Source organism: Eptesicus fuscus, chromosome 17 (genome assembly GCF_027574615.1).
Source record: "Eptesicus fuscus isolate TK198812 chromosome 17, DD_ASM_mEF_20220401, whole genome shotgun sequence".
Lineage (NCBI taxonomy): Eukaryota > Metazoa > Chordata > Mammalia > Chiroptera > Vespertilionidae > Eptesicus > Eptesicus fuscus.
Window position 1 is genome coordinate 15,396,106 of NC_072489.1, and position 14,356 is coordinate 15,410,461.

Genomic DNA, 14,356 nt, shown 5'->3' on the forward strand with positions numbered 1-14,356 from the left:
CTTATCAAGGTTGTATAATAGCATTTCAAAAAAAGTAGTTAAAAAAAGCATAAAAACAAGCCAGTAGTAAAGAGAACTGACAAACCTTACATTACTTTTCAACATAATATTTGTTGCCTTATTCTATGAATAAATCACGTCTTTTCTTAGAAATGCCCTAAAGAAAGAACGGGAACCACTATTCTAAAAACCAACAATAGGATAGCATCCTGTCATGTAACCATGTATATTTTTCAAATTTCATTTATTGTCATAGTTTCAATAGTATATGTGGTCAGTGGTGTAATTATAATAATCTTTTATTCAGAAAGAAGTGCATTCATTATTTTAAAAAATAATCTGCATGCTTATAAGGCTGAAGAGCCCTAGAATATAATTGTTTCCTCTTGTATTTAGGGGTCAGATGACTTTAAAGTTACTATCATAGTTACATATGGTCTAAAGCACTAAATGTAAGCAAGTCAAAAGGTCTGGTTTGTTTCTACCAATTCTACTGATTCTTTTGAGTAACACTAGACAAACAGCTTTCTCTTCCCTGCTGACTTTTTCTCCACCTTATTTTATTGTAACCTATCACAATTAAATGGGTGTTGCTAGTATTTACACAACAAATGCTCACAAGCATTTTCAAGGTCTTTGGGGTATAAGAATCGGGGAGGTTAGGGTAGGGCAGGGCTGGGTGGAAGGGGCTAAGGGGGGGGGGGCAGTGGGAGACATCTGTAATACTGTCAACAATAAAAAATAAATTGCCTAGTCAGCGAGGCTCAGTGGTTGTCAACCTAAGAACCAAGAGGTCACGGTTTGGGGCACATGCCCAGGTTGTGGGCTCGATCCCCAGTGAGGGGCGTGCAGGAGGCAGCTAGTCAATGATTCTCTCTCATCATTGATGTTTCTCTCTCTCTCTCTCTCTCTCTCTCTCTCTCTCTCACTCTCTCTCTCTCTCTCTCTTCTTCCCTGAAATCAATAAAATAAACACACACACACACACACACACACACACAAAACCAACTTCATTCATTCATTTAAAAATAAATTAATTAAAAAAAGGAAGGGGAGAAATATTTTGAGGAGAGTTAGATACAGACTCAGATAATAGTAATTTCAAATCTTGGACTTATATGCAAATTTTATTCAAAGCTCTCAGAACACATGACTTATGATCACCCATACAAATTAAAGCTCATTGGTGTTTTTAAAAAATTGTTTAAGAACACAGAGCCAAGTGATATAACCTGGGAAGAGAAACCAACACTCCTGACAGTTTGCTACTCAACTTCTAGAACCCTCCCCATCCTCTCCAATTAGATGACCGGCCAGACACCCACATGGTAGAGAAAAGGACAATGTTTACTGTAGACGAAAAGCCGGTGTGTGATTAACCAGACACTTTGCAGGCTAAAACAGCTGAGAGGATACTAATAAAGCCTGCCCTGATGTACCTGAAGGAAGAGATCTGCCCACAAGACACCCACTTTAAAATATATTAGTTCAAGACAATCTCAGTTCAAGACAAATGAAATCTCTAGTACTATTATTTTCTCTTCACTTTTAACAAGTTAGTCACAGATGGCTTTAAGGTAAATATTTGGGGAAGGGTCTCTTAAGGCTACCCTCTCTGACCTACATTCTCCCATTTTTCCCTCTTTTGCTACATTTCAGTAAAAAGCTTGAAAATAAAATGCTAGAAATCAGAGATGAGACTAACTAATTAGTGTTCTAAACTAACTAGGAAAAAGGCAACGTAGAAGAAACTACCAAATATTTTATAATGGCTATTTTCCCCCCGAGTTGGTTTCAAATACAAATAACATTTACCCAATTAACCAAAGAGAAAAAGCATGATCTAGAAGCTAAAAGGCAAAATTTATGATGCCTGTGTAACTAAGGAGTGTTAGGAGCTTAAATAGGACATTAAGTACTATAAAAAGACACTGGCAAAAGGAATAGTTTTGGAAGCACTTAAAATCTACCATCAAAATTTATGTCCTGAAAATAATATATTCCTGCTTTAGAATCAAGATTTTTCCTTCCTCACATATATGACATTAAAGTTATATACCTGCAGGCTTATTCCATTACCTTGCATATTCCTGTGGGTAAGGTGAGGAGTACCAGGTTTGGATTTCATATTTCCCAAATTCTATTACAGAAGGGTACCGGCCACAGTCTTCCACTCCACTCTCACACTCTATTTTCTGTCAGAGAGAAAGAAAAGAAATAAAATATAAGTATTAGAAAGGGATTTCTTCACTTGCATCTTGGTTCTTTCACTGGTAGATATGAAAACCTATCAAGACCAGAACCCTAATCTTAATTGTGAATTTTCATGTTGTTGAAAAAACAATATAGGCCTTGAAATAATAATCAACTTTGTATAAGGTTTATATATAGACAAACTAATAATACTCTAAAAAAAGTACCAACAAGATAGGATGCGCATGAGGTAAATACAAATGTCTATTGAACTGAATTCAATGATCTGTTGCAATGTATTGAAACTGAAGAAATTAAAAGATGATGAGGCCATTATATAGACTCTTCAGTCCCCATTCTTCCATAAAGTAACATTTATCTCAATTATAATTAAGTAATCAATTGTGAAGTCTCCTCCTACTCCCCTTACTCCTGTGTAGTAGGCTACACAAGGTTAAGAACATTGTCTGCCTGATTCACTGTGGCATTCTCAGTGTCCAGCACAGTGCCTGGCACAGACAAGAGATGTTCTTAAAAGAAAAAGCCAGTGTTAGCATGTTGGAAAGAAAGGGCTTTAGACTTAACAGTATCTTTCAGACAATGCCTGCTTTCATCCTGTTTATCTATGAATGCCAGAAATAGGCTAAAGAAGTTGTAATATTTAAGGACTTCAAATTTCAAAGATTGGGGGAAATTTTGACATTTATCTTAGCCAAAGGAAAAACAACACAAAGCATACTGCTGGGGCAGAATGATGAATGGAAATACCCAATAGCCCCTAAAGTAGAAACCACCAAAGTATTTAGCCCAATGACTGCTACTGAATATAAATTTTAAGAACCTATCGATGGCCTCCTTCCCTAAAAAAGGAAGTGAGGTGGGGCAGGGAGCTTATCCGTGAGTATTGTGCCAACTGAATGTGGTCTACTGACATAAAAAAGTCACAACGCAGACAAAATCTGTCTTTGAGAAGTCCAACAGCCTTACCTTTCAATGTTTTGGTGACAATAAGCTAAGTAGAGTTAACATTTTAAGTGAAATAATATAAAAAAAAATTCCTGGACAATAAAAAGTGACTATGACTGATCATACAACATAATATTGCCTTTATCAATGCCAAAGAGTTAAGGTTGTGAGACATTTTTCATATGGCTGGCCATCTGTGTTGGCAGCAGCACTGGTAAACTTAAAAGCAATGTTCTTCCTTTTTGTTAATGATTTAAAATTGCTATCTTCTATATTTGACAAGAAAAAAAAATAGAATTCTATTCCTTCACAACTAGGTGTTTTCAAAATTGGACTCAGCCATTTCTACTCTGGTCTATTTTGTGAGACCAGCTGAGCATTGCCAACTTTTAAGAGTGGAGATACCTCCACAACGTCATTGCTTTTGAATGGACAGGCAACAAAAATAATCATGGTCACAGTTAAAGAACCACAGAGGATTTTGAGGAGGAGTTTCTATAAAATCAAAGCTGCATTTCATAATAACCATAACTTAAGAAGTCACATATTACCCTTGTTGTGATAATAGTAGCCGGGCCTTACCTCCCAAGAGAGCTCCTGGGCCTGCTTAAACACATCCAAGTCCTCTTCGGTGACAGTATCCTTGCTTCCAATCACATTTATATCTGTACTTTCTTGTTTGATGCTTATTTTGATTTCAGTATCTGTCATTTAAAACCAGCAGAAAGTGTCTTCACTGACTTGAATCACTAGTGACCACCGTATATTACCAAAACGGTACCAAATTAGCATAGTGGGCAAATAGGGATTTTCTGTAAAGCTTTATAAACATTTATAGCTAAGCACTGCTCAAAGATCCAGCAGTACCCTTTCCCTGCTGTACCCCAATTTTTATTTGAATAATCACTGTCATCTTATAGCTTCAATACATAAATGAGGGAAAGTAAGAGCAACACAAAACAAAATCAGATTTTTCAACCAAGATTAGAAGTCTAGTTATAGAATTCCCATTACCACTTTTGAGATAGCAAAATCTACCACTTTGTCCAAATGACACATTTTTTTGTTTTTGTTTTATAAAGGGTAGCACATCTAACGGGCCAATTGGTTAAATGAAATTCTGAAATCAGTTTTCTCCCTAAGGTGAATACACACACAGACACACTCACACCCAAAAGCACAGCTCACAGAACCACAGATCAGTTTGTTGAGAAGGAAGCAGGATGAACTTGGTCATGAGAAAGCAATGGAGCAGAGGGGAGTGGGGAGCTGAAAACCCCGTTGGAGGCGCTGACAGCGTGCGACCGAACAGCACTGTGGCTGAAGAGGCCGCACGGGAAAGGACATGGCAGAAGCGTGACAGTGGCTACTCATGCGGGACTACAAAGCCATAAGCAACGCTATGAAGGCATCTGGGGGGTCCTAGTGTCACTACGAATGGAAATAAATAATAAAAGGTGGGAGAGTATTAGTTGGAAAAACAACATTTTGGAGGTTTAGTCAGCATTAGAAAAAGGTCAAAGTTTCACTGTTTCTGTATGAAAGTGAAGTGAGAACAAGAGAAATAGCTAAGACCTATGTGACAAATAGGAGTTGATTGATTGATTTTTGGGGGGTTGGGGAGAAAGGGACGGGACGCAGGTTTGGTTGGAGCTTTGACCTTTTGCTTACCATCATCCTGATCAGGTTTAATCCTTCCGTCTGTCAAGCTCCCCTTCCCTGGTGAGGGGGTCCCCATCTGAGGGGTCACTTTATATTTTAATCTGCCTAGCATCCTGTGCTTTTTAAGGAAAGTTGTTCGCTTGAAGTGAGCAATTGCTTTAAAAATACGTCCTCTAGCCATCCCCCAGCTAGAGGAGGAGGAGTGAGCCATAAACCTACTTCTAATATCTCTTTTTCCAAAGAAATGGGCTTTAGACTTTGCTGTGGAAGAGAATTCAGTTTTACGACGCATACGCTGGGGTGGTGCATAACTTGGGTGTCCCTTCTTTCGAGACTGTCCCTGAGTGGTATAGATATGAGAGAGTCCATCAAAGAGTGCCTTCAGCTGGCTGTTACTAGTGAGACTGCTCAGGGAGGGCACACTGGACTGGCTGGAAGAACTCTGGGGAGAGGTAGAAGAAGTGGACGTGCTGGACTTTTGTGAACTGGGGCTCTGACCAGAGATGGGGGCTCGGGGTGGAAGTGAAGAAGGTGGAGGTTTTAGCTTTTGTGTGGTACCTGTAGCCAACACATGAGAAGTGCATGACTGTTTCTGAGAGACCTTTTTCCTTGGACGATAGTGCTTTGAAAAGTCTATTATTTCACCTCGTGATCTGCGACCATCAGGTGATGGTGTAAAAAACTTAGTAAGGCCATCAATGAGCCCTTTGGTTTTCTTGTTAACTTTAAGTGTAGAGGCAGAAATGTAGGTGGAGGTGGTGGTGATTTTGGTGGTGGCACCAGGCCGAGTGGGGTCTGTAACAGCCAATCTGCTGCTTGAGTCCTTCCCAGATGCAGCATGACCAGATGAAGGTGTGGTACAGACTTTAGTCTTTTGACCCCTACCAGGTGACCCCCTTCCTGTGAATGCATTCATGGATCCTTCATCACTGGTTACAGACCTAGGCAAAAATTTAGAGAATAGTATCAGCATTTAATAATAGAATTATAAAGGTATCTAAAACAAATTTATAGCAACTAGTTGCATTCAATGTGCTTAAACTTCAGAAGCTGAATTGCAACCCTAAGGACTGTTTTTATGTGTGTGCCTCCACTGAGATGTCTCTCTGTTGAAAGTTAGCAGCAACTACACCTGTGTGTCACGATTCTCCCAGGGCCCATCCAACAGGTGCTAGAAGAATCCATGTGCACCCAAGGGCAATCAATATAAGTAAGAAAATTTTTGAAGAGACTGAGAAAACCCAATGCTTTCTTTATAATTGAATTAAAATGTTACCCTTGTGTTGTCACCAAGTAATTATGATTTCCTGATGTCTTTTCTAAAATATTAAAGGAAATAAGTCATATTATCTAGAAGCAAAAGAATAAGCTTATCTAATTTCTAGTTAGAAGCAATTTTAACTCAAATGGAAAATTTATATAAATAGAATTTGGGTTATGTCTACAAATTAGTAGGTTTTTATGTTTGTTTTTTTGTTTGTTTTTAAAGAAAATACTAAAAGATACCCTTGTCCTCTCAGCAGTTTATGCTTAGGATGACAAGATAACCAATAATACTCTCTAAGTAAAGGAGACAATTAATTACAGCATAAAATATTGCTGAAAAAATGACAACAATAGCAAAAAACCGAAGAAATGATTAAAGAAAAGCTACAGCAGGTCAGACATGACATGGAAAGTCTGGTGAAGCAGCAGCACATTTACCATGGTCATTATCAGACACTTGGCGTCAGAATCTCTGTGCACGGGTTCTGACTGCTATTGCAGTTCATTTGGTGGTTTCGCCTATACAGCTGTGTGGTCAACAGAGACTGGAGGTCACTCCATTAACACAGCTGCGCACAGGAAGGGCAGCTGTCTGCCTTCACCTCAGGTTAGGGCTTGGAAAGCTACCCATTTTGCAGCAGGATTTCATACAATGGAAACATTTGCATGTGAATTATGGCTGCGCTGGGGCCCAAGAATGCACTTTAAAAATTATCAATTTAGCTGAAGGATAATAATGAAGAAATGGAAGCCTGAAAATGGTATGATATAGAATTACAAAAATATTTTAAGTAATCACAAGTAGAAGACCACATTTTGGGGGTCATTTTGTACATAAAGACATGATGAACAATTTCAGCAGTCAGCAGAAGGGGAGCTGGTGCAGACCAACGTGGCAGCCACGAGCTCATCTAGGGCGGCTCACCCACCCGCTTGTGCCTGGCGCCACCTATTCAGCCAAATCAGGTTAACGCTGGAGATCTCCAGTGTCACGGTGAGGGCTACCAATAAACAACTCATCCAGGCTCAAAGTTTCGCATTAGAACGTGCATTTGGACTGTATCTGGAATCGATTGCCCAGAAAGGATAATATGCTTATAAAGCATGTACAAAGGAAAACTCCCTAGACTGTCTTAAAAATTCCTAAGCTCAAAGGACAATTTTGGACAAACAAAAAGTTAGGATTGGTGCCAGATGCAATTTTCAGCCGCGTCCTTTGTTTAGAAAGTTTATATCCTAATTTGGTTTTTTTAATTGGGCCCTGAGGATACAGTCCCATTTCAAGAACAATGCTTACACAGGATGAATGCAAAAACATGTAATTTCTACTTCAACTGATGCTAATATGAAAGATTTTATTTTATGTTTGCCTCCAGAAATTAACAAAAATTCCATTTAAAAATGCCAACCAGTTAAAGGGTTTTCATAAAGAGTCACAGAAAACTCTAGAAAAGATCACACATTTCCTATTTCTCCTTTGAGGGATGGATACAGGTGCAGGAGGACACTTTTTCTGAAAGCAGGTAATATAGTGAATTGCTTCAGATAAAATTAGGCAAAAAGAGCAAGCAAGTCAGATACTTGGTATTTGTTCAGGGTGTGTGTAGAGAGCATTTACTCATTTTTTATATCACAGTGACCCTTTCAGGAACCGGACAATGGTCTTATTAATAGAACTGCTTCAGATATGCAAGTCTGCTGATTTCATTTCTAAACACCTTAATACTCATAGTCAAATCCCTACTCTATACAGGTTTTTAAAACTACATGCATTGCACTTCTTATCTTTTCTCTACTTTTCCAAGTAACTCCTGCAAATGTTCTACTGGGCTTTAATGCAACCATATGGCAAAGGTAGCAGAAATGGGTTTATCATAGTAGAGCTGGAGGCCACAGCGAATTGTTATTATAGGCCTGCACACATATGCACATACCAAATATGTGTGTACTATATGTATGTACTATAGGCCTGCACACATATGCACATACCAAATAGTCCTGTCTAACTCTTTGGAGGCAAACATGAAGATAGTCATTTGCAGGTTTCTCAGATGGTCATATTTCATAAAAGGGATCTTGAAATGTTACAATACTAAATTAGCACCAGAAAAAAATAAGTATTTTCCTAAAACGTTATCTGGAGTGACAAAATAGATTCACTAGAGACAAATCCCTCTCGTTTTAAAACTCCCACATAACTACTGTATAATTAAGCTCTTCTAATGCTCAGCCAGTAACAAAGTAGGCCGAATGACTGTTTCCTGTGCTGACATTCTGCTTCCATCCTGCTGCTTGAAAAAATGTCACTTAGCATCACAGATCCTGTCAACAGAAGACCCCAAAATGCCAACTGTAATTAAAAATGTTATTTTCAAAAAATTTCCACAGCTTATATAAAAGGAGAAATATTCCCCATCCCTTGAGTTTGTAAAAGAGATGGTAAAAAGTTAATGGAACCTATGGGGGTTATAATCACCTATATTTTAAAGCACAACATAAAAGATTTCTTTTTGATAAGATCTCAACCTACAACAATCGTTGCTTTAATTTATTTTTCGGTCGTCCAATGGGTTTTGCATATCGACGTTTTATTTGTGCAGCTTTCTCATGAAGTAGTTTTCTTCCCTTTTTCTTTGGTCTGCAGACTTGGCAAATCCACATCCCTGAATTAATACATATATGAGAAAAATATTTTAATGTTTCATTTTAGGAGAGACAGTAAAGATAAACTGCAGCTGTAAGGATGCCTGCATGCAGAACGTGACTCCGAAAGGTGGCTCATTCCCTTCTGTCAGTCTCTTCAGGAAGCCATTGTTAAAGGTCAATTTCCCCGTCAAGGTGGTGAGAGCAGAGGGCAGCCCCCGCCTCAGAGCCTTTCCAGAAGGCTTTCCCAACATGTCACATGCCTCCCTCATCCACATAAACACACAAGACAACCTGAGCCTGTCAGATACTATATGTCTTTTGATTTGAGGAAGACATTTTCAAGTCCATCAGTTTTTGGAACATCTGGACAAAAATATTTATTTTATCATATCTTTCTGGAAATTTTCCACACTAAAAAAACTATCAGTATAAAATATAATTTTTAAATTAAAACTTAAAATGTTTAAGCACTATGGAGCTACAATTATTAAAACTATACACCTCGCATAGGGAACTAGGTCAAGGATAAGAACTGAAAAACCAGAATACTGAAAGCTAGAGAAAAGTTTAGCATATCAAACACGTTTTATTTCAAATCAGTAGCAAATTATCAGATAAAATGACTCAAAACGTGGTAATGGAACAAACAGCTATCTATCTAGGTAGGAAAAAAATTATTCCTATCCTTTACAAAAATAAATTCTAGGCAGATAAATATTATATGACAAAATGAAATATTACAAGTACCAGGAAAAATCTATAGATATTTGTATAATCTAAGCATTACTGACATTTAAGACTGAAGCCATAAAAGACTCATGGATTTAACTGCATAAAAATATGAGCTTCTGCAAATCAGAAAAAAAGGTGAAAACCCCAATAGAAACTGATTAATGGATGAAACAGGCACTTTACGAAGATTATATACAGCCAATAATCAAGCACACAAAAAATGTCTCATCTCACTACTTAAAGAAAACAATTATCAGACATCTTTTTTCTTTTATCAAATTGGTAAAAATTTAAAATAAGGACACTATATTTCATTGGCTGACTAAAAGATGCATCTGATTTCAAAGACGTTAAAATATTTGTTTGTTTTTTAAAGTGTGTCTTAGATTCAATGTAATAAAGTAATGGTGAGTGCTGGTCATAATACAGGGAAGCAGGTATTCTCATACATTGGTGGTTGGTCTGAAAACCGATACAACCTTTCATGTACATAGCCTTTGATCCAGCAATTCCTCCCCTAGGAATTTATCTTAAGGCAATAATTGTGGATGGAAAAAATTGGAAACATTTGTAATGTCCACCATAGGGGACTGATTAAATAAGTTATGGGTTTTTTTATACAAGGGGTTGCAAAATCAAATATGTTCAGGAACCACCCAGGTATAATATATGTGACTAAAGTAAGATGGAATGTAACACAGGGAATAGTGAGACTGGGGTAAATTGGAGCATGCATACTCTACCTAAAGAACTCAAACTAAAAAATTTAAAAATATTGTAGCAGCTCTTCTGTAATGCATTTAGAGAAGCTGTAAATATTTATACATATTTATATATAGCCAACAAAGCATATCTGTGGCCCACAATCACCACGTCTGTAGCCTCAGCTCTACATATTATGGAGTTCTACACACTTGTTAAAAACTATGTTAGGAGAACATTTAATGATGTGGGAATGCTAGGATCTATTGTTAAGGTGGGAAAAAACATAAAGTTACAAATCATATATAGAATGTTCCATTTCTTTTTAAAAGGTATGCGGGGCAAGAAGGAATTTCTAATTGATATCTTTTTATTCCTTTTTGTCAACCTGTGTTTTCTAAATCTTTCACAATGAAAATGTACAAATTTTATAATAAGGCAAAGTTATTTTAATGTTTAACATATAAAATGAGAAAAAGGATACTGAGCTAGGCTTTACTTATACAATAAATAGAGATGGAAAACCTTACCCCATATAAAAGTTCAGATGCTCCTGTTCAAAATATCAACTAATGGCCAAGAAAATGGTGATGGCTCCTGTTGCAGGATCTCTGAGTCATCATTATCACCATCATCTCAAAAATAGGTAATTTCTTGCCTCTGAATATAGTACTGAATAATAGGGAGAGTGTTTGAAATTTTTGACCTACCTAATCTAAACTTATTCTAGTAAAGAAAGAGTTTCAGGAGAGGAATAGTCTTTTTATCCCTGTATCTGAATTAGAGTCTTTATTATATACATTAGCCTCAAACTAAATGCTGTTACACTCCTCTGGTCATAATCTGTGCCAAACCCATAAGTACAGGAAGATGGGAGATGAAAAAATGCTTAAGGAACCTGTAAACCTCTGAGCTGTCAGACAGCAGGACAAGGCTAATGAGCATGTAATAAAACACATCTTAAATATGGTTTAAAAATTCACCTTTTGGCATTCTGGAAAGTGGGGGGTCACAGCACTCCATATGGAATCCTCTATCACAGGAGTCACAAAAAAGCATATTATCCTGTAATGTAACATATTAGAGACTAATTGAGACTGAAAACAACTGTGAAAGGCCACAAATTCTTATGTTATCCAATTAACAGTAATAAAATATAATAAAGGAGCTCCATGATCAATGCTGAAACCTGACATCTGTTTATTTAAAGGAATATAGCAACAGTCTACAGAAAATAAGAACCTAAACACTGAAAACTGACACTTTTCCTGGAGATGGAGCATGGAGAGCAGTACTTACTGCATTTTTGCCTTGGATTCTACACGCACTGCACGTCTTGCATTCGATGCACTGCCACCTTAAGGCCTTTACATTTGTTGTTAGTTCAGGACAAAATTTCAAACAGGATGGGTGTCCTATAAGAATAAAAAGTAAATTGCTTTATGGGAATGGTGCCTTAGATGTTTTTAAACTCCCATTCCCTAATATTTAATATAGTGATAATGCCAACTAAAGATCCTTAAGAACCTGAAAATACAAAAATATCAAAGAATCCAAATTATACTTTGTTTTTCTGCCTTTTACCCCTGTATGTAACAGAGTGACTGTACAAACATTTTCCCTAAGAGAAACTGGATAACTTTATACCAATTCTAATCATAAGTCTTGGAGAACTTGAAGATGATAGATACTTAGATTATTCCTGTGCCTTCTGGTAAACCTCCTGCCCTCACCATCATCATAAACCATCATTTACCTGGCGTTTTCTGATTTGCCGAACTGTGAGGGCAGTGCCAAAGTTCACACAATTCCTGCTCTATGTGTGTAATGAAATCATAAAACATAAAGCAATAGTTAGCTAAATAAAAAACTGGGGCTGCTTAACATAATACAACTGCAAATGCCTCCTTCTTCCTCTGCCGCCCTCCCCCCCCCCAAAAAAAAAAAAAATACAGTAGTATACAAAGAATATCCCATTGCTGGAATATACAAAAATGATAACTGTGGCCATCTTGACACCGAGTCTCTGAATTTAAATTCTAGAAGTAGGAACAGAAATAGTAAATTTGAGAGTCAGAATGTTGAAAGATCAAGGTCAAATGGAATTCACCAAGAAGCATACCCTCAGCAGGTTTCCCCATTTTCGTGAGTGTTCAGCTTTTCCACGCTGTTTTGGGCACACTTTTTACCTAGCAGCTCTCACTTCACAGAGGAAAACCTGAGACCCCGAGGGGCAACGCCGCTCAAGGAAGCCAGCCAGGCTGCACTCAAGAATAAATAATAGATTCCGCCACAAGGTTTGGGGAGTGGGAGCCCAGATTCTGGAGGAGGCAATTCAGTTTAAAGTCTGATGGTCTTTATTCATATAAACCCGAGATCTCCAAGCTTGATTTTATTTTTCTAAATCTGGTCTTAAAATAGTAAGAACATTAGTAAATCCCATGTGAAAGAACTTATAACCAAGCTGCAAGAGAAACCTGAGGGGTAATAAAAAAAATAAAAAAAAGAAGCAGATTCTGCAATTTCAAAACTGTTTTATAATTTCCTGACTTTGGCAGGCTCATTGTTTAAATATGTATTTTGGGTCGCTGCCAAAAAGGTCCTCCTCCCTAAAGCTTAACAGGTGCTTCATAAAATTCCACCCACCAGGAGATTTGGCTTTTTGAAGTAAAAACATTCAAAATCAATCATCAATACTGTTAATAAAAGCACACTATTCCTGAGCTTTAAAAAAAAATCTAAACATCTGTATTTAAGATGTTGAGCAAATAAAATGTTGTCATAGGAGAATGACCTCAGGCAGGAGAAACACCCGGGCAGATGCATTTAACCTCTGACACCATTCTTTTACAAGGGCTTCTCTCATTCAAATAAACGTGGGGGGAAAGTTTAAATATATAAAAATGGTATCAATCACCACTTTCTGCAGGAACAGCAAACAAAGACAGCTTGCTTGTCGACTTTAAGGAGTATATTCTGAAGGGGGAGGGAGAGGTCTACTTTGATCAAGGTCCCCCCGCCCCCTTATATAGTGGGGGTAAAAACTCAAGTTTTAAAGAACAGCAATTTAAATTCCACCCTTAAAATGGGTCCCATCAGTTTAAAAGTATACCGTTTACTTCTCCCCCCCCCCCTTTTTTATTACTTCCTGTAAGTCATACATCACTAGCACATATGACCTCAATTTCATGCACAAAATTTTTTTCTACATTAAAATCCGCTTTTGTTCTTTTAGCTTAATATTCAGCAACTAAGGTAATTCACATCATTTTACAGCTTACTATTCTCACAGATATCCTATGAAAAATACTTTTTAATAATTATATATTTTGAAAATTAATGGATTTCAGCTACTTTCAATATTCTTCCTTTTATTACTTTCACTCACTTTAAGCAATATTTCTCAACTACTACCATTTAAGCTACTCAAATTCTAAAATCTTCAGCCTATCTCTCCCTTAGGCAGCAATCTAACTTTTATTTAGCTCAAGAGAACTGGCCATAGATCCCTGCCGGCTCTAAATTTCTATGATTCTGGAAAAGAATGCTGAGGGACAAAGAAATATTTCTACTTTGTTTTCTCATGGCCAACTTTAAAATAACACAAAAGACTATAATTGAGTCCTGATACACTAATACACAATCTATAGTAATTAGATAAAAGACAGCAATGTAATTCCCTACCTCCCATATAGCCATTCCTCTCAACAATTTCCTCTAAAATTCAGGCTCTCTCTGCTGACACAATTCATGGTGGTTTGTCTTTCTGGAATTTGGTTTGCTTCTGTGGTTTGCAATTTATCAGGTTTGAGATCGTAATATACATTCATTCACTCAACATTCTTATTACAAACACATATTAAGCACTAGTAGCTTATAATAGTTTTATCTAGCAAAACCAAAGGAGTAAGTACCAAAGAGACCACAAACCAGTAGAAATGATTTTTGGAGGAAGTACTGTGGCAGAAAAACACATGGGCTCTGTAGTAGACAGAATAATGGCCTCCAATGATGTCTATACCATAATCCCTGTAACTTGTGAATACATGGCCTGGCATGGCAAAAAGGACTCTGCACATGAGACTAAGGGTCCAGGACTTGAGATAGGGAGATTATCCTGGATTATCTGGGAAGGCAAAATCTAATCATGAGTACTTAAAAGCAGAGGATCTTTTCCAGCTGGGTTAAT

General features: G+C 37.3%; 1 protein-coding gene across 1 annotated transcript in view; it reads right to left on the reverse strand.

Moving 5' to 3' along the window:
- KAT6B (lysine acetyltransferase 6B) overlaps nt 1-14,356 on the reverse strand; it is a 173,840-nt gene that overhangs the window by 43,671 nt on the left and 115,813 nt on the right. Inside the window, exons 5-10 of the mRNA XM_008145353.3 lie at nt 11,467-11,582; nt 11,151-11,232; nt 8,618-8,750; nt 4,831-5,762; nt 3,742-3,863; nt 2,080-2,195 (exon numbers count right to left, since the gene is read on the reverse strand). Coding sequence (XP_008143575.2) covers nt 2,080-2,195; nt 3,742-3,863; nt 4,831-5,762; nt 8,618-8,750; nt 11,151-11,232; nt 11,467-11,582 — 1,501 coding nt within the window. The remainder of the gene's footprint in view (nt 1-2,079; nt 2,196-3,741; nt 3,864-4,830; nt 5,763-8,617; nt 8,751-11,150; nt 11,233-11,466; nt 11,583-14,356) is intronic.